General features: G+C 34.8%; 4 protein-coding genes across 4 annotated transcripts; 1 reads left to right on the top strand and 3 right to left on the bottom strand.

The window, feature by feature from the left end:
• Positions 1 to 9,348: 9,348 nt before the first annotated feature.
• Positions 9,349 to 10,661, bottom strand: LOC104728029 (protein SRC2-like). The gene has a single exon (XM_010447071.2). It carries the CDS (start codon positions 10,448 to 10,450, stop codon positions 9,590 to 9,592), a length of 861 nt encoding a protein of 286 aa, XP_010445373.1. The 5' UTR covers positions 10,451 to 10,661; the 3' UTR covers positions 9,349 to 9,589.
• A 1,240-nt stretch (positions 10,662 to 11,901) lies between these two features.
• LOC104723571 (monooxygenase 1-like) lies at positions 11,902 to 13,963 on the bottom strand. The gene is made up of 5 exons (XM_010441950.3): positions 13,771 to 13,963; positions 13,527 to 13,673; positions 13,375 to 13,431; positions 13,112 to 13,277; positions 11,902 to 12,733 (listed from the first exon to the last, which is right to left on the bottom strand). The coding sequence occupies exons 1-5, from the start codon at positions 13,839 to 13,841 to the stop codon at positions 11,981 to 11,983; spliced, it is 1,194 nt and encodes a 397-aa protein (XP_010440252.2). The 5' UTR covers positions 13,842 to 13,963; the 3' UTR covers positions 11,902 to 11,980.
• A 715-nt stretch (positions 13,964 to 14,678) lies between these two features.
• LOC104723568 (monooxygenase 1-like) lies at positions 14,679 to 17,268 on the bottom strand. The gene is made up of 5 exons (XM_010441949.3): positions 16,997 to 17,268; positions 16,758 to 16,904; positions 16,441 to 16,669; positions 15,907 to 16,135; positions 14,679 to 15,348 (listed from the first exon to the last, which is right to left on the bottom strand). The coding sequence occupies exons 1-5, from the start codon at positions 17,065 to 17,067 to the stop codon at positions 14,810 to 14,812; spliced, it is 1,215 nt and encodes a 404-aa protein (XP_010440251.1). The 5' UTR covers positions 17,068 to 17,268; the 3' UTR covers positions 14,679 to 14,809.
• Positions 17,269 to 19,464: 2,196 nt separating this feature from the next.
• Positions 19,465 to 20,434, top strand: LOC104723567 (uncharacterized). The gene has a single exon (XM_010441948.3). The coding sequence runs from the start codon at positions 19,597 to 19,599 to the stop codon at positions 20,158 to 20,160; it is 564 nt and encodes a 187-aa protein (XP_010440250.2). The 5' UTR covers positions 19,465 to 19,596; the 3' UTR covers positions 20,161 to 20,434.
• The last annotated feature ends 577 nt before the right edge of the window (positions 20,435 to 21,011 follow it).

Below are 21,011 nucleotides of genomic sequence, written 5' to 3'. Positions count from 1 at the left end.
GTTGAAGATGGTTTAGGTGAAGCCAAATCATGGAATAAGAAGATGATGAGTGTTATATTGATAGTCTGTATGGTCATGATTGGACTAAGCAAAGTAGTTGGTTGAAGAGTCTGTGTGGTCATGTTTGTTTGTTTGTGATTTAAGACAGTGTGTATTTGAAACCTTTTATGCCAAACATGAATCTCCATTTGTGTTAAACATGAAGCTATGCATTCATACAAAAGAGATAGGGAGTAAAGTAAAGAGATGAAATTTAATGTCATGAAGGTTCACCATTTGAAACGAAATAGATCATACAAAAGAGATAGGAAAGGCAAGAGTTAATGTGGTCGAAAATACAACATAGGCAACCACAAAATTCACCTTTTGAGACAAAAGACACTAAGCGACCTAGGGGAAGAAAAGAGTTCATGTGGTCGAAAATACAATCTAGGCATCCACAAAATTAGCACTCTACTTATAAGTAGCTACTTGATCAGGTTTGAGTGAGTGAACCTTGACTTGGTTCAGGTTGAGAAGGTTGTCGAGAAGGCTGCAAAAAAAACATGGCATGAGAGTTAGTAACCAAAAGAAAAGTTAGAAACTGAAACCATCAAAGCAATGCAATAATGCATCATACCTTGGCAAATTTAGACTTATGGAACCTAGAGTTATGGTTGTTGATGGAAGGAAATAATAAGTGAGTAGCAAGTTTAAATTATTTTTTGTCATTTATGAATTGGAAAAGCATAAAATTCGATGCATTGATTCCAAATTTTCAATAGTTATGAAAATAAAGATTTGGATGAATTTACAAAAATAAATGTAATAAATGTATTTTCTATATCATATAAATTCAAAAGAAAAGAAACAAAGAAACTAGATTTTAACCCGCGGTACACCGCGGAAGAATATTTTTACAAAAAAAAAAAATTAAATTTTAAAAAATTGTATTTGTTTGTTAATTTTGTTTCTTTTGTTTAGTATTTAAGATTGTGTAATAGTATTTTAATTGTTAATTATAAAATTTCATCAGTTGTATACCGCAGACACGCGACAATTATTTAATTTTATTTATACTAATGTTACATTTGTACCGTATGGAATATATTATGGTTATAAAAATAGAAATTTTTACTGCTTTTTAGATTTAAATCGTGAAAGAACTATTCTTACATTATTATATTTTTAAATTTTTAGTGTCTTTCAATTTAATCCGTAAGTTTAAAGTTATTTAGATTTAACCCGTGAAAGAATTATATCCATAAACGTTATTATGCAGTGTACCGCATATTAATTTCTATTATAAATATTTCATTTTATTAGATTTAACCCGTGAAATAATTATTTTTGCATTCTTTATCAGCATATTAATAACCATTAAAGTTTTAATTGTTCATATGAAAAAATATAGTTATTACTGAATATTAGAGTTTTTAAAAGAAGAAAATATTGTATAGATATTTTTGGCATATGTTATCAAGTGTAATAAATTTCTTAATATAGAAATTGTTTTAGGAAATTATAAACCAAATTTGTAGAGACATTTTAGGAATCTAATTGATTCTGTTTGTATGTGCAATTTTTTAAGGATTAACTTTGTAAATAACTATAACTTAAAGGACACCAAATGTACTTCAATTTATAGAAACACCACGGAATAATTATTTAGTTTTATTTATTATAATGTGAGAAATCTGAGGAATCAACCCCTAAGTACCTTAAATCAAGTAATGTAGATGACTAAATCTACATTTTACAATCAAAATATGTAAAGCAAAAATTTATATAGAAAGTCTATACAAACAAAATCTCTAAAGATAATTTTGGTGATTTACTGGGATTAAAACTTTAATGGATATATCTGTTTTTGGAAAAATTGGAATGTATAGATATTATTAAGATTTTATGACAATAAATGTAACAAATGTTGGTCGATTTAAGAAAGTTTAGTATTTGAGTTTTTCTGCAATGTTATTTATGGAATTTGTTTAGGGATTAATGTTGTAAATAAAATTTTAAATAAACAAAACTTAAAGGGCATAACACAAAATGTAAAAAATGTTAATATAGATATATACAGATTTAGTTTCACACAAAATAAAATATTAGATCACTTTGTTAGTAATATGGAGGCCTATTCGTTTTTACTTGACACAATAGATTCTATGGTAGGATTGAGGACATTTGATGTTTTCAATGTATTTAAATTTTTAGAAAAATATGAGGCTAGTAAATTAATAGTTTAGTATAAAATTATGATAAGGGCAAAAATGTGGCCCAACTACATGTAGGGTACATTTTTAAGAAGTTAAAGACATACAAAAGTGTTGATAATGATATATTTTCAGACGAAGCAACATGACAGTTCGCAATATTTTTCGGCTAATTAATTCTTGTGGTTTCAACATATTAGGATGATGCGTAGAGGTGTCAAAACGGGCGGCTCACGACTATTTTGGCCGTCCGTAATGGACAATTTCTATTTTCTAGATCGGACTGGTCCGCTAAGCCCAGCGGGTTAGCGGGCTGGCCCGCAGACCTAAATAATATATTAAAAAATAAAATAAAATTAATAAAAAATATATTAAAATAAAGTAAAAGTAATAAATAATAATTTTAAAAAACAATTTTAAATAAAATTAATGTTTATATTAATTTTTTATTGATGTTTTAATTTTTTTACATTAAATTACTTATGTTACCACATATTTTTAAAAGATATATATTTGAAATTATATAAAAATAGTTATGTATCTATATTAAATATTTATTTTTATTTAATATTTGAAGACCGCAGGTCGATCCGCCAACCCGCGGGTATGACCCGCTAAAGTCCGCAATCTGTTTGGGCCAGACCCGCAAGGCCTGCTATTTAACGGGTTTAATATTTAGTGTTCATACCCGCTCTGCTTAAGTACTATTTGGGCTAGGTCCGCGGGCATGGAGCCCGTTTGACACCTCTAATGATGCGTATATTTTATTATTCAAATAACTAAATGGACTCTCGTAAAAAAAACCTCTTTGGCAACAAATTGACATATGTTGTAAAACACTTGGAGTGGATTTTCCATAACCGGTCCATACACGGTCCATGTACGTCCAAGACCATAAGGCCCATCGGCCACCTCCTTAGTCTATGTCGGTTTACTAAGTCCTAATGTATTTGGGCTTTACCCTTCACTATATATATATGTAACTCTCGATTGGATTAATAAGAATAAGACAAGAGAAAACCTCCTTCGATTTCACGTTATCAGCACGATAGCCTTAAAAGTCCAACTGAGAAAAAGTTCTTAAAAACCCTAAAACCCTAAACGGCCGCCGCCCTCTCCCTTTGTTCGTGGTTATACTTGGCGATCGGTTTCCAGTCCAAGTCCAAGTTCGTCGACGGCTACCGTTCGTGATCAGATTCTCGTCCGCGACCAGTCTGAGTTCGTGGTCCGATTTTGTCTGGGGTGAGTTTTGTTCGGAGCAGCAGTCCAAGTTCGTGATCGGTTCTTCCTGCTACCTAGGCCGAGGTTCGTGATCGAGAGAATAGTAAAAGCGACGTCTCTAGCTCCCGGTTCATATCCAGTCAACCTCCAAACGGTGGAAGGTAAATAAATCTAAACCCCCTTAAGAACATATGAATCGAATCTGATCATAAGAATAATGGAACCTTAAAATCTACAAGTAAAACAATCAACAAACAGAAACCCTAAGCTTTAGACCCTAAAACCCTAAAACCCTAAAACTTTAAAACTTGAAAATCGGTTGTTGTGAGGTTTAGGGCTGCTTAGATTGTTTGAAATTGAACCAATTATACTATTATTAAAATCCGATTATGTTGATTGTTTGTTTGAGAATTGGTTGCATGAATCCTTAGAACTAAAACCTAAATTCATAGAGAAAATATTAATCTGGTTGTTCTAGGATGTTTAAAATCTGAATTGCTTGTTTGCATTATGCCTTTCATGCATCTTTGAAATTAAAATCGAAACCTGCATAGGGAGATTATTAAATCGATTATTGTTAAAATTATTTCTGTAAAATTTGATTGCATGAACCCTAAAATCATAATTAAATTCGAAATCCTAGAGAAAGTCTAGTTTCCTAATATTTGTTTTAATCCTAATTAGAAAAGGAAAAGTTAAATAAAAGGAAAATTTCTAAAACTAAGAAAAGGAAATTTAGTAAAAGGAAAACATTGCATGCTAGATTATATTTGTTGTCTAGCATTGTTGTTTCATGCATGATAAGCCACGAAAATTTGAGTGTAAAAGCATGACATGGTTCGGTCTCAAATACCGCATGGCCTTTAAGTGTTTGGCATGGTTCGGTCTCAAATACCGCATGGCCTTAAATTGTTGCATGGTACGGTCTCAAATACCGCATTCTCATGATCGGATGTTTGTTCTGTATTGTGCAGATGGCAAAGCTAAACAACCTCTCCTATGCTGCCGTTAATCCTTCTGGAGACAATTACTTGCAATGGGCTTTGGATACTAAGATCCATCTGAAATCAAAGGATTTATGCGAATGCATTGAGGATGAGGTTGAATGTGCAGAAAAGGATAAGTACAAGGCAATAATACATATACGCCACCACCTTGCTGAGAGTCTCAAGAACCAGTACCTCACTGTTGAAGATCCTCTTGACCTTTGGACAGAGCTGAAAGGCAGATATGGACACCAAAAGACGGTGCTCCTACCAAAGGCTCAATTTGATTGGAAAAACCTAAGGATCCAGGACTACAAATCCGTGGATGAGTATAACTCAGAGCTATTTAAGATAGTCTCAATCCTAAGGTTATGTGGTACAGAGGTTACTGAGAAGGATCTGCTAGAGAAGACATTCTCTACCTTTCACTCCAATAACATACTGCTTCAACAACAGTATCGTGAAAAGGGGTTTAAGACTTATGCAGATTTTATCTCTTTGCTGCTTGCTGAGCAGAACAATGAGCTATTAATGATGAATAGTGCATTGAGACCTCCTGGTATTGCTCCATTACCAGAAGCTCACAAGGTAGATATGGCAAAGAAAAATCCTCAAGAGCCTAAAGAGCCGAAAGAGACCAAGGAGTCTAACTATGTCCACAGGGACAAGTCTGGCCGTGGCCGTGGATGAGGTGGACGTGGTGGTCCTGGTCGTGGGAATTACCAAGGACACAAGTTTGGTGGTCAAGGCCGTGGAAACCGACCAGGTTTCGGCCGTGGTCGGGGTAGAGGCTGCTGGTTGTTTAAACCGCAACATAAGACCAAGTCCACTTGACATAGATGTGGTATGGAGAACCACTGGATAAAGACTTGCAGAACTCCTAAGCATCTTGTTGATTTCTATCAAGAAAGTTTAAAGAAAAATCCAGAAGCTAACCTGGTTCATCTCGATGGTGAAGGTGATTTCGACCATGAGAAGGATGACCTATTGGATTATGAAACTTCTGATTGTTTAAGAGAGGATAATTAAACACAAATGTGGTCTTGATTTAATTTTATATTTCTATGCATTACATTTTGATTGGTTTATTGTTTTGGATAATTATTTTGGTTTAAATTCAAATTTCCTTCAATATATTTTGCTTGTTTGATTACTTTAAAGTTTAAAACATAAATTCTTGTCCATTATAGAAATGGCTGAGGACAAGAACATCCTTGTGGTGGATAGTGGATCCAGCCACACAATTTTGAAGGATAAGAGATATTTTATTAATCTCATTATGAAAAATGCCAATGTTAGTACGATCGCGGGTATAGCAAGCCTAATTGAAGGCTACGGCCAGACTAATATTTTGCTACCAAACGGCACACATCTTGAAATAAGTGATGTCTTGTATTCACCCAGCTCAAAGAGAACTTTATTGAGCTTTAAGGACATTCGTTTGAATGGTTTCCATGTTGAGACAAAGGGTGAAGGAAACAAAGAGTTTCTATATATTACAGAAATCACCCAAGGATATAAGAAAGTCCTAGAGGCTATACCCGCACTAGCCACTGGTTTATACCATGCTAAGATAGATATGATAGAAGCTAACTTGGCAATGAATAAGATGTTCAATGAACAATTCACTTTATGGCATGACCGGCTTGGCCATCTGGGTTCTAACATGATGCGTAAGCTAATAAAGAATTCTAATGGGCACACTCTTAAAGAGAGAAAAATTATCCATAAACATCTGACGTGTGTAGCATGTGCACAAGGGAAACTTATTATAATGCCATCACCAGCAAAAGTAAATAAAGAAACTTTGCATTTTCTGGAAAGGATACAAGGAGACATATGTGGACCTATACACCCTCCTTGTGGGACATTTAGATATTTCATGGTCCTTATTGATGCATCGACCAGATGGTCGCATGTTTGCTTATTGTCAACTAGAAACCTTGCGTTTGCTAGATTGCTGGCCCAAATTATACGTCTGCGAGCCCACTTTCCAGATTTTTCACTTAATACTATACGTCTAGATAATGCTGGTGAATTTACATCCCAAACGTTTAATGAATACTGTATGTCCATGGGGGTGAGTGTGGAACATCCTGTGGCACATGCCCATACACAGAATGTATAATTTGAATCCTTCATTAAACGTATTCAATTGATTTCTCGGCCATTACTTATGAGGTCGAAGCTTCCTGTGTCGGCTTGGGGACACACAGTATTACATGCAGCTGAACTGATACGCATCAGGCCATCTAGTGAACATAAGTATTCACCATTCCAATTACTAACGGGTCATGAGCCAGACATATCCCATCTAAAAACATTTGGGTGTGCCGTTTATGTACCAATTGCTCCACCACAGAGAACTAAGATGGGATCTCAAAGGAGGATGGGAATATATGTTGGATATGACTCTCCCACCATTATTAAGTATCTTGAGCCAACTACAGGTGATTTATTTAAGGCCAGATACGCGGATTGTCAGTTTGCTGAATTCGAATTTCCTATGTTGGGTGGAGAGAATAACAAGCTGGTCAAGGAAATATCATGGAATCAAACATCCTCAAATTGGCAAGATCCTCGGACTCTAGCATGTGAGGCAGAGGTCCAAAAGATTATACATTTGCAAAAGCTAGCTAATCAATTGCCAGATTCCTTTGCTGGCCCAAAGAGAGTAACAAAATCGTACATACCAGTTTGTAATGCACCAGTACGTATTGATGTTCACAAGGAACACAATAATCAAGTTGCTACAGAGTCTAAGGCCCGTTTGAAACGTGGTAGACCATTAGGTTCCAAAGATAAGAACTCTCGGAAATCTAAGAAAGGTGCAAAACAAACCGAGGTTAAGGAAATTATAGACATGGCCGCGGCAAATCCTAAGGAACCAAATGAGGTTTGGGACGCTGAACCTCAAGGACCTGAAGGTATTGATAATAATGAGATCTCAATCAATTGTATCATGTTTGGAATAAAATGGAACCGAAAAGATGTCGACATCTATGATGTATTTGCTTATAAGGTAGCACTTGAGATAAATGAGGATCATGAACCCACGTCTATATTAGAGTGCACTCAAAGTAAAGATTGACTATAGTGGAAAGAAGCCATTGATGTGGAGTTAAACTCTTTAAAGAAGAGGAATGTGTTTGGTCTGATCTTAAGGACACCATTCGATATAAAGTCAGTTGGACATAAATGGGTCTTTGTAAGAAAGAGAAATGAGAATAATGAAATCGTGAGATATAAGGCACGGCTTGTATCACAAGGATAATCCCCTGTGATGGATGCAACGGCTTTTAGATATTTAATAAGTCTGGCTATAAGAGAAAAACTGGATTTGCGGTTAATGGATGTTGTAACCGTATATTTATATGGTCCACTGGAAAATGAAATTTATATGAGATTACCAGAGGATATTGAGCTCAAATATAAGAGTGGTTCTCGAGAACAATACTGCATAAGGCTAGACAAATCTCTTTATGGACTGAAACAGAGTGGGCGTATGTGGTACAATAGACTAAGTGAGTACCTAGCCAAAGAGGGCTATAAGAATGATCCCATCAGTCCATGTATTTTTATAAAGAAGTTTGCAAACCAAGGGTTTGTAATCATAGCAGTATATGTGGATGATTTGAATATCCTAGGAACCTCTAAGGAAATCGCCCAAACAGTCGAATATCTAAAGAAAGAATTCGAGATGAAAGACCTAGGCAAGACTAAATTTTGTTTGGGGTTGCAGCTTGAGTACATAAATGATGGAATCCTTGTGAATCCAATGGCATATACTGAAAAGGTACTCAAGAGATTTAATATGAACCAAGCTCACCCATTGACTAGCCCAATGGTTGTAAGGAGCCTTGATTTGGATAAAGATCCATTTGGTCCAAAGAAGGACGATGAAGAAATTCTCGGTCCTGAAGTGTCATACCTCAGTGTTATAGGAGCATTAATGTTCTTGACTAGTCACACTAGACCAGACATATGTTTTGCCGTGAACCTCCTAGCTAGATTTAGCTCCTGTCCGACCCAAAGGCACTGGAACGGTATTAAACATGTGTTGCGTTACCTACAAGGGACGACAGATTTGGGTTTATATTATACTAACCATAACAAGGAAGGTTTAGTTAGTTTTGCTGATGCAGGTTACTTATCGGATCCACATAATTCAAGGTCTCAAACTGGCTATGTGTTTACTCACGATGGTACCGCAATTTCGTGGCGTTCTATGAAGCAAAGCATTGTGGCCATTTCATCTAATCACGCGGAAATTTTAGCAATTCACGAAGCCAGCCGTGAATGTGTTTGGTTGAGATCGATGATTCAACATATCAGGACAGATTGTGGCATGGCCGACGATAAGGAAGCAACAGTTATATATGAGGACAATACGGCTTGCATGGCACAGCTCAAGGAAGGATATATCAAGGGAGATCGGACAAAGCATATTCTACCCAAGTTCTTCTTCACACATGAACTACAAAAGGCCGGAGAAGTTCAAGTGGTACAAGTTCAATCCTGCGACAACTCAGCCGATCTCTTCACCAAGTCATTGCCGACATCAACATTCAAGAAGCTCACGCACCAGATTGGGATGCGGAGACTTAAGGACTTCTAGGGATGCTTGGAACAGGGGGAGTAATGCGTGTTGTACTCTTTTTCCTTCACCATGGTTTTGTCCTAATGGGTTTTCCTGGTAAGGTTTTAATGAGGCAGCACCCCCAAGCGCATTATAGAGATTCTTCCTAGCATCGGCACGGTTATGTCATCCAAGGGGGAGTGTTGTAAAACACTTGGAGTGGATCTTCCATAACCGGTCCATACACGGTCCATACACGGTCCATACACGGCCCATGTACGTCCAAGACCATAAGGCCCATCGGCCACCTCCTTCGTCTATGTCGGTTTACTAAGTCTTAATGTATTTGGGCTTTGCCTTCACTATATATATGTAACTCTCGATTAGATTAATAAAAATAAGACAAGAGAAAACCTACTTCGATTTCTCTAGTTTACAACAACATGTAGTAGTTAAACCAAATTTTTTTTTTTTTTTTTTGTCATTTATCAAGTCTTCCCTATATTCTCTCACTTCTTTTTTAATTAATACATACCAATAAAAATGAAAAGCAAAACAAAATATAGAAGACACCATAAATATTTTTTTAATAGTTTAGAGAAAACAAATTAATCATCAAAGCAGTTTGCGACATCAGACACTATATCTCCCATCACCAGCCCACCCAAAAGCCCAGCTCCCAATCCAATTCCAATTCCAAGGCCAGTCTCCTTCGGGTGCTGATACGACGGACTTGCGTATCCATATCCCACCGATGACGGCGACGCATAACCGTACCGTCCATATCCTTGGTGACTAGCTGGTGGTGGCGCGTGGCTCTTAGATTTACCAGATTCCTCCGTCTCCACAGCACCGTAGGATATTGGAAGATGACCCTTGCTTGATCCGGAAGCAAAAGGATGTTTTAGAAAATACGGCGGCTGAGACAACTTAGGAAACTGAATTGGCGATTCTGGTGGATGTGAGATTTGAGACGGTTGTGGATAAGCTGCCTTGTCTACAGACCTCTGGTTAATGATCGCCGGTAAATCTGGTTTAAACCGGTATGAGAAAGTTAAAGTGCCTGACCGTTTACCTGACGGGGTTCTCACCTGATAAATCATCAGTTTCATCTCTTGACTATTACCAGCATCGTTAGTTGGCGGCTTAACTGAATTCAAAAGTTCAAGTAATGGGATGGTAACTCTTCCGATATCTTTGTTACCTAGGTATCCACGAGATATCAGTCGCATGACGAGTGTCAAACGATCATCATACACCAATCTCTCATTGACAGAAAATTTGACTGGGTGATACCAAACCGGGTTAGATCCACGGGAGCGATCGACATTGGTTTTTGCCTTTTGTTTCTTTCGGGCATTTTCGCCATGAAGGGTGATGTTGACGTAAACGTTCATCTTTGTGATGAGATTGACATTTACAAGGTTGCTTGCAGATCTAATGTTGAGTTCTAGAGTTAGATTTGCCATGACTATAATGAGAACTTTAACTGTTGTTAACTTTGTAAGTTCAACTTATATATAATGTAAAACCAAAACGATAAGATAAACTACATATAGGAATTAAATAATCTAATCTTAAAAATTATGTAAATAGGAGATAAAAATTTGTCTTCAAAAAGCCAAAAATTTAAGAAATACAGTGCATCACAATGAACTATTAAAAGTTGAAAACCCATTTTATACCATGTGGAAAAAAAAAAAAACACCATTTTATACCATATGTATATAATTTTCATTACTACATGTAGTAGATATAACTACCTGTATGGAAGTATTAAAATATGACTCATCAGGAAAAATTTATTAGTTTCAATGAAACTTTACATTTTATTATGTCAAAAAAGAAAATTTAATATATAAATTAAATGAGAAAATCAGATACAGCTAGACAGGCAATAATGAAAATTGGTTAAGTTTAGGGGAGTCTTAAATTCTGACACCTCTCTATATATCTTGATATTGGTTAAACTCAATGAAGGTGATTGGTTGGGCTGTATAACCTTTCACAGTTTTTAAAGCCTAATAGGACAGTTGTCGTGTTAAAAACCTAAAACTTTTACTGCCTTAATTTAGCTATTTAATTTTTGTTCATGATTTGTTTTCATTTTTAAAGCAATTATTTTGGGGGATTTTATAGGCTTTTTTTTTAATTAATTGCAAAAATCAGATACAGCAAGACACAGTCAATAATGAAAAATGGTTAAGTTTAGGGGAGTCTTAAATTCTAAGAGATCTCTATATATCTTGATATTGGTTAAATTTGCTAAACTCAATGAAGGTGATTGGTTGGGCTGTAACACCTTTCACAGTTTTTAAAGCCTATTAGGACAGTTGTCGTGATAAAAACTTAAAACTTTTACGGCCTTAATTTAGCTATTTTTGTTCATGATTTGTTTTCATTTTTAAAGCAATTATTTTGGGGTTTTATAGACTTTTTACTAAGAGTTTTCGGACCAAACAAAACCAAAAGTAATATTCACTATTTTTTGGATGATTCAAAGTAGATTTATTGAGTGAATAAGTACTCTTGATCGCTAAAAATGATGGTTAATATCTTCAGCTATTGGTGTTAATGTGTCAGCAACAATGTATGTGGTTTTTGGAGGGTGAAGATCATTTGGAATCTGCGATTCCATACAAAGATCAAGCTCTTACAAAACAGATTTTCAAAGTCATCGACACAAAAAATATTCTACCACAGAAAATGTGGAGTTTTTGTTTTGGGTGAATGATATAAAATATGTCGATCATAACAGATTTACAAAATGTTAGTGAAAAAGCTTACCGAGAGAAAGCATTGTGTATATTTTTTCTTCGGTTTTTACCATTATTTGTTATCATTACCATGTTGATAAATTGCATTTGCAAAAGACTAGATTCATTGTGTATATTATTTCTTCGGTATGGTCATTCTTAAATTGAGAAAGAAATATTTTATAAGAAAGAAACACGCAAAAATTAAAGCACACGAAAGATTACAAAGTGACTGTCAAATCTCTAGAGACGGCCGCAATCATATTGAGTATGACGAATCTGATCACGGCCAAACAATAGTACCAACAAAACTATAAAAATTAGTCTCACAACATTTGATGGCGTTTGTAGCAAACGTCCGGTCAAATAAGTTTGCATGGAAAGCCCGAGTAATCTCATCCGACGTTCCTTCACATACTCATCAATAGCTTCTTCAATACTTCTCATCGGACAATCCTCTAACAAGTCTCCGTGGTCCGGACCAACATTCCTAGCTAGACATCTAGCTAGAACGACAGCATCCTCTAGCGCCGCCGAGCCGCCTTGTCCCAAGAACGGACCCATCACGTGCATTGCATCGCCGGCTACTGTCACGGTCCCACGTCGAAATTTCCCGAACATGATTTCTGACGGCGCTCGGTACCTTAAGTGTGTCAATGACAATGAATCTACGTCGCATGTTTTCACCATTTCTTTCCAGTCTTCAAACAATTCATCCACCCATTTTAGACACAGATTCGCGATCGATTCTTGATCTTTGACTTTTTGATCATTGTCTTGCATATGCACCAGAAACCAAAAGAGTTGATTCTCGTTTAAAGGAAGCCTTCCGATTAAGATGTTTCCTTTCTTTATCCTTAGTAACTCTTGTGGAAAACCATGGCCATTTGGGTAAGTAGTAAACCCTCTCACCGCACGACTAGAAAACGCCTTTTTGGGGCCTAAGTTCAGGTAGTCACTAACGACCGAATTTGCACCGTCGCATCCAATCAAGACCTACGAGAGAGAAGCAAAACATTAGACTATATAAAAATACAAACGGAAACAAATGGAGAACCTTCCGTTTGTGTTTGATATTTACTTTTACAAATGAACATAATTTTTTTTGTTCTAAATAGTTAAGGAGTGGGTTAATTAATTAGAAACAAAAATGTAAACATAGATGGCTAACGTGAACGTGAACAAAAAATTGAAACCTTAATAATTATAACTAATAAGCATATCAACATCTTCTAAAAATCACATGAATATATATATATATATATATATATATATATCGTAAATGCAAAACGCAAATGTAAAAAAACTTCGTTTCAAACAATTAAAGGCTAATCTTTGCTAATTGCTATGACCAAAAAAATAAAAAGTATGTACCTTGGCTTTGATCATCGTTCCATTGAATAACTGAACGACGGGAAACGACGTAGTTTGGTCCTCTTTTATAGAAACAATTCGGGAACCAAACCGGATGGTTCCTTCAGGTAGAGCATCGGCTAAGGCCTCAACAAGATCGTTCCTTTTAATACAACGAGCTTCATCTCTGTTTAATTCCAAATATTAAATATTCGAATCAGTAATGAAACTTACAACAAATATTTATATAAATGATAGAGTTAAGGAGGATAATTAGGAGGTACTTGATGGTTAAAACAAATTCTCGTTTTTCCCCATTTTCAATCAACATGGTCCGTGCCCTGTTCACATATCCAAGAAAGATTTTAAGTAAATATGAATTTTTAACCAAATTTGTGAACTTGTGATCAAGATTTTTAAAAAGATTAACAATTACTTGTGAATAAGAAGAGAAGTGAGACGAAGACGTTGACCGACACCAAGTTGATCAAGAGCTCTCCAACCATTGGTGAGTGTTCCAATTCCAGCTCCTTCTGATCTCACTTTCTCTGCTCTCTCCAACACCACACTCTTTATTCCTTTCCTGCATTTCCAACAATATACCCAAATATTTAAATTACATGTATCTAGTTAATAAATTTGATTTTCAATATTAAATAATAATAATAATAATAACAAACCTGTGAAGAGCAAGGGAAGTGGCAAGACCAGCGATTCCACCGCCGATGATAACAATTCCGACTTCTTCCATTTGAGAGCTGATAAATTTTCAGATCTAAAGTTTTTGTTTTAAGTTGTGTGAATGTGTATATAGTATAGTCTTTTTTTATTTTTATATAGAGAAGAGAAGGAGCGAAGACTTTTAGTTTAGACAATTAATTACTTGGGAGGCAATCAATTTACGTGAGTGTGGTGGTGGGTCATCGCGAGTCAAACATGTGCTACTGTTATCATGTAACCCCTTGACCGTTGACGCAAGCCATGACGCTACTTACATTAATCCATCTTTTGGATAAACAACTAGACAAGTTGTATACAATATGTGTACTTGTCCTTTTCTCCTAATATATATCTAAGTAATCGAAATCAATCTTCCACGATAACTTTTTTGTTTATTAAAAATGGGAAACGATTATATACCAAAAATCGAACATATCTTTAATTACTCGGAACATAAAAGAGAGCAGGACTACTCTTAGCTCTATTGCTTTAGTTGATTCATCTTCACATTCTTAGTAGGTTATATTGGACAATTTGACCTTCATCTTTACCTTTCTACAAATTATAATAAATACCGAAAATTCACTTTTTCGATAACCAGTAGTTTAAAATGTTGAGAAAATAAGAGAATTATATTTTTCTTTCCATGTAAAAATATTGGGCCTTTTCTTGATCTCTAGTGTTTATGGAAATGAAGCATAAGAAACAAATATTTGTTAAAAGTAACTATAAAAAAACTAGAATTATTGGCTGAAACGTGTTTGTTTTGAGAATAATATTTTGCAGGGGACGAGCCTCAAGAATGCTATTTTAATAAATAATAATTCTTACTAAAATGGTTTTTATTGGAATTTCTTCTGTCTTTCACTAGTGAGAAAGATTCATATCATTAGTGATTTTGTTCCAATAACATTCGAACAAAAAGAGAAAGAAGAAGAACATAACACATTTGCAACCGACCATCTCTCGTATTTAAACCGTACATAAGTATGATAAATTTTATAAACGGCCACAATCATATCGAGTGTGACCAATTTGATCACGAAACAGAATCATTAATAAAACTACAAGCAAGATCTTCCTTACCGGAGACGAGGCTTCAATCAAACAACCGGTAAGATATGTCTGTGTCGAGAGTCCCACAAGTCTCCCTCTTCTTTCTTTAACATACTCATCAATCGCTTCTTCGAGTTGCATCCTTGAAGAGGACGAAGAGACATTATTATTCACACTGTTTTGACCTAACTTCCTCCACAAGCATCTAGCCAAGACGACACCGTCCTCTAGCGCAGCTGAAGTTCCTTGCCCTAAGAATGGACCCATCAGGTGCATACTGTCTCCGGCAACTATCACAGTACCGCGTCGGAATTTACCCGACATAACGTCCCACGGAGCACGATACCTTAAACGGCTGATATATAAAGAGACCATATCGCAGTTCTTCACCATCTCTTTCCAATCTTCCGAGAATTCGCCTACCGATGCTAGTGCCAATATTGCAATGTCTTCTTGATTTGTTAAGAAGTTGGACTCTAATTCTATAACAAAATTCATCATATATACGTCAATGATCATGGAACATCATCTATTAAGAAGGCCTAGCCAGCTAGTGTCTAGTGACTAGTTTGGTTTAAGCCAGTTGAGCCCCAGTTATATTTAAAAAAAGAACAACCTAAACAAGAATAATCATATAGTAAATTAAATCTTAGATTTTACTAAATGAAATACACCAACTAGTCAGTAATTGATTTTTCTAAAATCCGAGATTGAAATTATTTCATTAAATCTACTTTAAAGTTTTAAACTGAAAACAATAATTGTTAATAGATACTTTCATGTTCATTCAGCTATATATAAAGTATTTGTAATTTTTTCATTATTATTTTTCTTCATTAAATAAATAATTTCAGTTGTTCAATTAAAACGAATGATGATTATATAATGTTTTCTATATAAATTATTATTATATTCAGTATATATGTACTGTATGTAATTCTTGTGTAATTATTTCTGTTCAAATTCATATAATTTTCGGAAAAAAAAAACGATAGAGCAATATAATATGAGTTGTACCATGAGCTATATATATTAGTTACCTTGTGGACAATTTAGCAGAACAACAAACCAGAAGACGAGTTTGTGAGTTATAGGAAGTCGGCCGCTTACGACGTTGTCCATCTTGATTCTTATAAACTCTTGCCGAAATCCATGACCTTCCGGGTAATTTGTGAACCCCCTGACCGCCCGAGCACCAAGTGGTTTAGTTGGGTTCAGTCCTAGAAATCTAGAGACTATAGAATTTGATCCGTCACAGCCAATCAAAACCTAAGTTAAAAGAAAGTACAAAACTAAATTAAAAGAAAGTACATTAGTACCAGCTATAAAAAACCATTTCATGCTAAACATGTTGCTGTCAATAACACTATTTAAAACACACACACGCAGTAGTGGATGTACCAAAACACGTTTTATAGTTCCGGTTACGACTTTCAAAAACGACACTGTCGACTAATCAAATCCACTAGCTAGTCTCAATAATTGATTTTTTTTTTTTGAACAAAGAACTCAATAATTGATTAAAATACAAAATTTATGACCAAAAAAAAAAAATCTAAGGTTTCTTGACATACCTTTGCTTTAATAGGGTCTCCGTTTCGAACGTGTACAATAGGAAATGACGTTGTTTCGTCGAGTTTGACCGACATAATTTGGCAACCAAGACGGAGAGTTCGACGAGGAAGAGCATCAGCCAAAGCTCGGACCAAATCATTCCTTATTACACCTCTTACTTCTCCATACGACGCTGGTCCGACCGATTCTCTTCGCTTGATCCCTTTTTCGATCAAAACATCTCTTATCCTGTTTTAGTTCCGCACAAGAAAAATCATTAGCAACACCTTAAACTTAGAACCATATACTTAAACCATAAATCTTTATCTATACGTACTGAGGAATTGGAAGAGAATTAAGACGAAGCTTATCAGCAACACCGAGTTGTTCAAGAGCAAGCCAGCCATTAGTCTGAATACCAAACGCTGCTCCTTCTGATCTTACGGACTCTGATCTCTCCAACACAACGCTCTTTATACCCTTCCTTTATAATTATATGATGCACTAATAATTAGACTATAATATGTATATGCATGTATATATAATCGAGAAAGGGACGATGAGAAAATAGTGAACCTGTGAAGAGCAAGTGAAGTTGCAAGACCAGCAATGCCACCTCCAACAATCACTATGTCCAATTCTTCCATTCTTCTTTTATATCTCTTTTACCAAATGTAATGATCTTTATCTCTTTTAATTGCTCTTTATTATATATGTGTTGTGGCGGTGGTTGAAGCCACATGGGGCATGGCCATGATTGCGTTGCGTATATAGTGTACAATGGCCTGTGGTATTTTATAAATAGAAATATCATTAAGATTATGTAAGATTTTCAGATATGAAAGAATGATTTTCAAAATATAAAATAAATATTAATAGTATTTGCCGTTTTCTATATCCAGAAAGAAAATTCTGTAAGATTTTCAAATAACGGAGTTTAATGAGAAATTTCGTGGTTGCACCTTGGCCGGTTGATTTTTCGTTATATGTACATATCATTTATAGCAAAACTAAAAACGTAGAATTAAATAACAAAGGGAATATATTAGAATTATCTTATTTTATAAAACTGAAAATCAATTTTATAATTTGTACTTCCTCTATTTTCATAATATGTATATATATATATATATATATATATATAATTAATGATTTAAGATTTTCTTCTTTTATACTTTCTTTCATCTTTCAGTGTAAAATTAATTATTTCTTGATTGTTTTAACAATTTGTATTTTACAGTTTGTTTTAAATGGTAGACTAGCTAGGCTTTAACCAGATAAGGAATATTGTTTTAAACTTTTTTGTTTCAAACAGAAAAATAAAAAGAAGTAATTTTAAAGATGTGAGCCAAAATATAAAAATCATATATATTGAATGCAGTTTGACATATGTTGTTTTAAACCTTCCATATGAGTGCCACATATATCATCATTCCAGCATCTGCCAAATGTCCATAATTAATGTTAACTTCGAAACATATAGCCTTTTTCATTTTTCATTCCAAAGGTTAATGATTCATTCATCATTGTCTATATTTAATTGTAAAAATCATCATTAACTAAAGTTGAACTTTTTATCTTATGTAGAGATGTTGTGATGAAAAGGAAGGGTTGGGCTCTAAAGGAGAATATCACTCAAGATTGATGCAGACATTAATTTTTTTTAATAAAATCAACATTGCTCAGTAAGCTAACTGTGAGGCAAATTGCTTTGTTCATGATTTTTGTTTTGTTAAAGATTTATGTCTCTATAAGATCTAACAAAGCTTCTCTCTTTTCCAGTGAAACAAGGTTATAAACGAATTTTATGATGTGTCTTTTGTGTGAGTGATATTGTTGAAAATATTGCTAGTTAGAAAAATATTTCAATATAGAGTAGTTGTTCTTACGTTAATTTCAATTGCATTAGTGAATGATAAGAAAAATAGAAATTACAATGATCAAATCATCAAAAGATGACATTTGAAATGATAAAAAGAACAAAAAAGTAACTATATGAAAGTTGGCTAACTCTCTCTATATGAGTGTCACATCATCATTTCAGCATCTGCTGCATGTCAATAATTAATGTTAACTTTAAAACTATAGCCTATTTTCCTCATCCATTCCAAAGGTTAATGATTCATTCATCATTGTCTATATTTAATTGTAAAAATCATCATTAATTAAATTTGAACTTTTTCATATTATATAGAGATGTTGTGATGAAGAAGAAGGGTTGGGCTCTAAAGGAAAATATCACTCAAGATTGATGTAGAGATTTATTTTTTTTTAATAAAATCAACATTGCTCAGTAAGCTAATTGCGTGGCAAATTGCTTTGGTTTATGACTTTTATTTTATTAAAGGTTTATGTCTTTATAAACTAATTTTATGATGTGCATTTTGTGTAAATAATATTGTTGAAAAGGTTGCTAGCTAGAAAAATATTTCAATATAAAGAATAATATTGTTCATACCTTAATTTCAATTGCATTAGTGAAGGATAAGAAAACTAGAGATTACAATGATCAAATCATCAAAATATGACATTTAAATGATAAAAAGAACAAAAATAAAATAAAAGAAAACTCGCGGCGTAGCGCGGATAAACACCTAATATATTTTAATTTTTCCACTAAATTATGCCATATCATCTTTGAGCAATGTCATTGAAAAAATATTATGGGGTATAAAACATTGATCTTATGTTGATTTAAAGTTCATGATTTGGTGCATAATCATTTACCTCCTAAATTTGGATGCTTTTTGAATTTTTCTTGACCACTGAGGCAGAAAATGCTCAAACAAATATTTTTCTTGACCAATCATATACAGTATTCCTAAGTGAAGCAAAAGAAGGAATGTCAAAGATAGTATTTGCATAAAATCAAGTAAACTAATTTTAGATGTTTTAAATGTATGATACGATTTTTACGAGTTATCATCCTTATAATATGGTTTAATAAAGTTTGTTAGATAAAAATGAAATATGAAAGAATTCAAGGGTTGGAATGATAATACATATTTCTAAAACAGAAGAACCAAATTATAAATTACAAAACATAACTCATCGGCCGCATTAGGTTTTGGTACTAAATCCCTAAAACCCTAGAAAATACAATCCCTCTTAGAAACAGAGAGCTTCTTCTTCTCCTTCTTCTCCAAATTCAGTTTACTCTCTCTCTTCCCCCAAAGATGCGACCTTTAGACGAGACCGAGACGACCGTCGTCTTCGAGAAGCTCTTCAAATTCGTGGGCAACAACCTCAAGAAGATCGTCGAGAACCCACCAGACGAAGGACCCGAATCAACACCCGGAAGCTACTGCTTCCGCCTCCAGAAGAACAGAGTCTACTACGTCAGCGACGCGCTCGTGAAGCGAGCCACGAACATCTCCAGGAAAAATCTAGTCTCTCTCGGAACCTGCATCGGCAAGTACACCCACGCCGGTAGCTTCCATCTGACGATTATGTCGCTCAGTATCTTGGCGGCGAATGCTAAACACAAGGTATGGCTCAAACCCACTTCGGAGATGTCTTTCCTTTACGGGAACCATGTGTTGAAAGGAGGGTTAGGGAGGATTACTGATAGTATTGTTCCTGGAGATGGTGTTGTTGTGTTCTCCATGTCTGATGTTCCGCTAGGGTTTGGTATTGCGGCTAAGAGTACGCAGGATTGTAGGAAATTGGATCCCAATGGTATTGTTGTGCTTCATCAGGCTGATATTGGAGAGTATTTGAGGGATGAAGATGAGCTTTGAGGGGTTTTTAAAGGGCTTGTCTTTGTTGGAAATGTTTGTTTTAAGTTTATGTTAGTCGGGTCTTGAACTCAGTAGCTTGATTCTGCTTGTTCTAAGTTATAAGGTATGTAGCGGTTGTTACAAGTTTTGTTGAAACTATGGAAAGTCTCCATTTTTATGAATCTGTTTTAAGGTGTTGTTGATGTTTTTGTGAGTGTTTTTGGGTATGTAAACGCTCACATACATACGCTAATTATCAATTCGGTAAGCTGATGATTAAGATTTGTGTTGGAAACTGCTTGCTTTTGCTTTGATTTTATTGGTCCGTAAAGCTTGAAATTGTTCACAAGCTTGAAACCTTGATCCTTGAACTTAATAGGCCCATAGAACTATCTGTTAGTTTTGTACTTTGTATACCAGTATGAATCATTACAAATTTTGCCCAACATGGTGCTGGATCAATGAAAGTCTCGATCTTCCTGAAACCGAGTATCTAAAGGCTAAAGTTTTACAGATATATGTGACGTTTCGAATATGTAAGCTGATTTTCACTTTTAAGCTACTACTGTGTCTGTTGAAGTATCTATAGGCTTGTGTACTATCGCCAAATAATGTGGTGAGCAGATGCTTGAGCCAATAATTACGACCTGAGATCTTACTGAGACACACATTGCATAACTCTTCCTGAAAAATCTTGATGATGTTGTAGACAATGAAAATTTCAAACATTACGGTTTTTCATCTGCAAAGCTCAAATACAGGACCAAAGAAATGTCTAGAAATCAGGATTTCTAACGAATATATTTATATGCTAAGTATACGGATTGATATTTTCACTTATTCCTGCAATTTTACAGTTGTCTTCCGGTCTT

This window comes from Camelina sativa, chromosome 11, assembly GCF_030686135.1.
Source record: "Camelina sativa cultivar CO46 ecotype springtype chromosome 11, ASM3068613v1".
NCBI classification, from domain to species: Eukaryota; Viridiplantae; Streptophyta; class Magnoliopsida; order Brassicales; family Brassicaceae; genus Camelina; species Camelina sativa.
The sequence above is the reverse complement of the archived record's forward strand: the minus strand, read 5'-3'. Positions and strand labels throughout refer to the sequence as shown.

Excerpts from the sequence above, each read along its gene's own strand:
- LOC104728029 (XM_010447071.2), bottom strand. The coding sequence starts at position 10,450 with ATGGCAAATCTAACTCTAGAACTCAACATTAGATCTGCAAGCAACCTT.
- LOC104723571 (XM_010441950.3), bottom strand. The coding sequence starts at position 13,841 with ATGGAAGAAGTCGGAATTGTTATCATCGGCGGTGGAATCGCTGGTCTT. Across the intron at positions 13,432-13,526 it reads ACTTCTCTTCTTATTCACAA|GGCACGGACCATGTTGATTG; the intron begins GTAATTGTTAAT and ends ATATGTGAACAG. Across the intron at positions 12,734-13,111 it reads GAACGATGATCAAAGCCAAG|GTCTTGATTGGATGCGACGG; the intron begins GTACATACTTTT and ends TCTCTCTCGTAG.
- LOC104723568 (XM_010441949.3), bottom strand. The coding sequence starts at position 17,067 with ATGGAAGAATTGGACATAGTGATTGTTGGAGGTGGCATTGCTGGTCTT. Across the intron at positions 16,670-16,757 it reads AATTCTCTTCCAATTCCTCA|GATAAGAGATGTTTTGATCG; the intron begins GTACGTATAGAT and ends GAACTAAAACAG. Across the intron at positions 15,349-15,906 it reads TCTGCTAAATTGTCCACAAG|AATTAGAGTCCAACTTCTTA; the intron begins GTAACTAATATA and ends ATTTTGTTATAG.
- LOC104723567 (XM_010441948.3), top strand. The coding sequence starts at position 19,597 with ATGCGACCTTTAGACGAGACCGAGACGACCGTCGTCTTCGAGAAGCTC.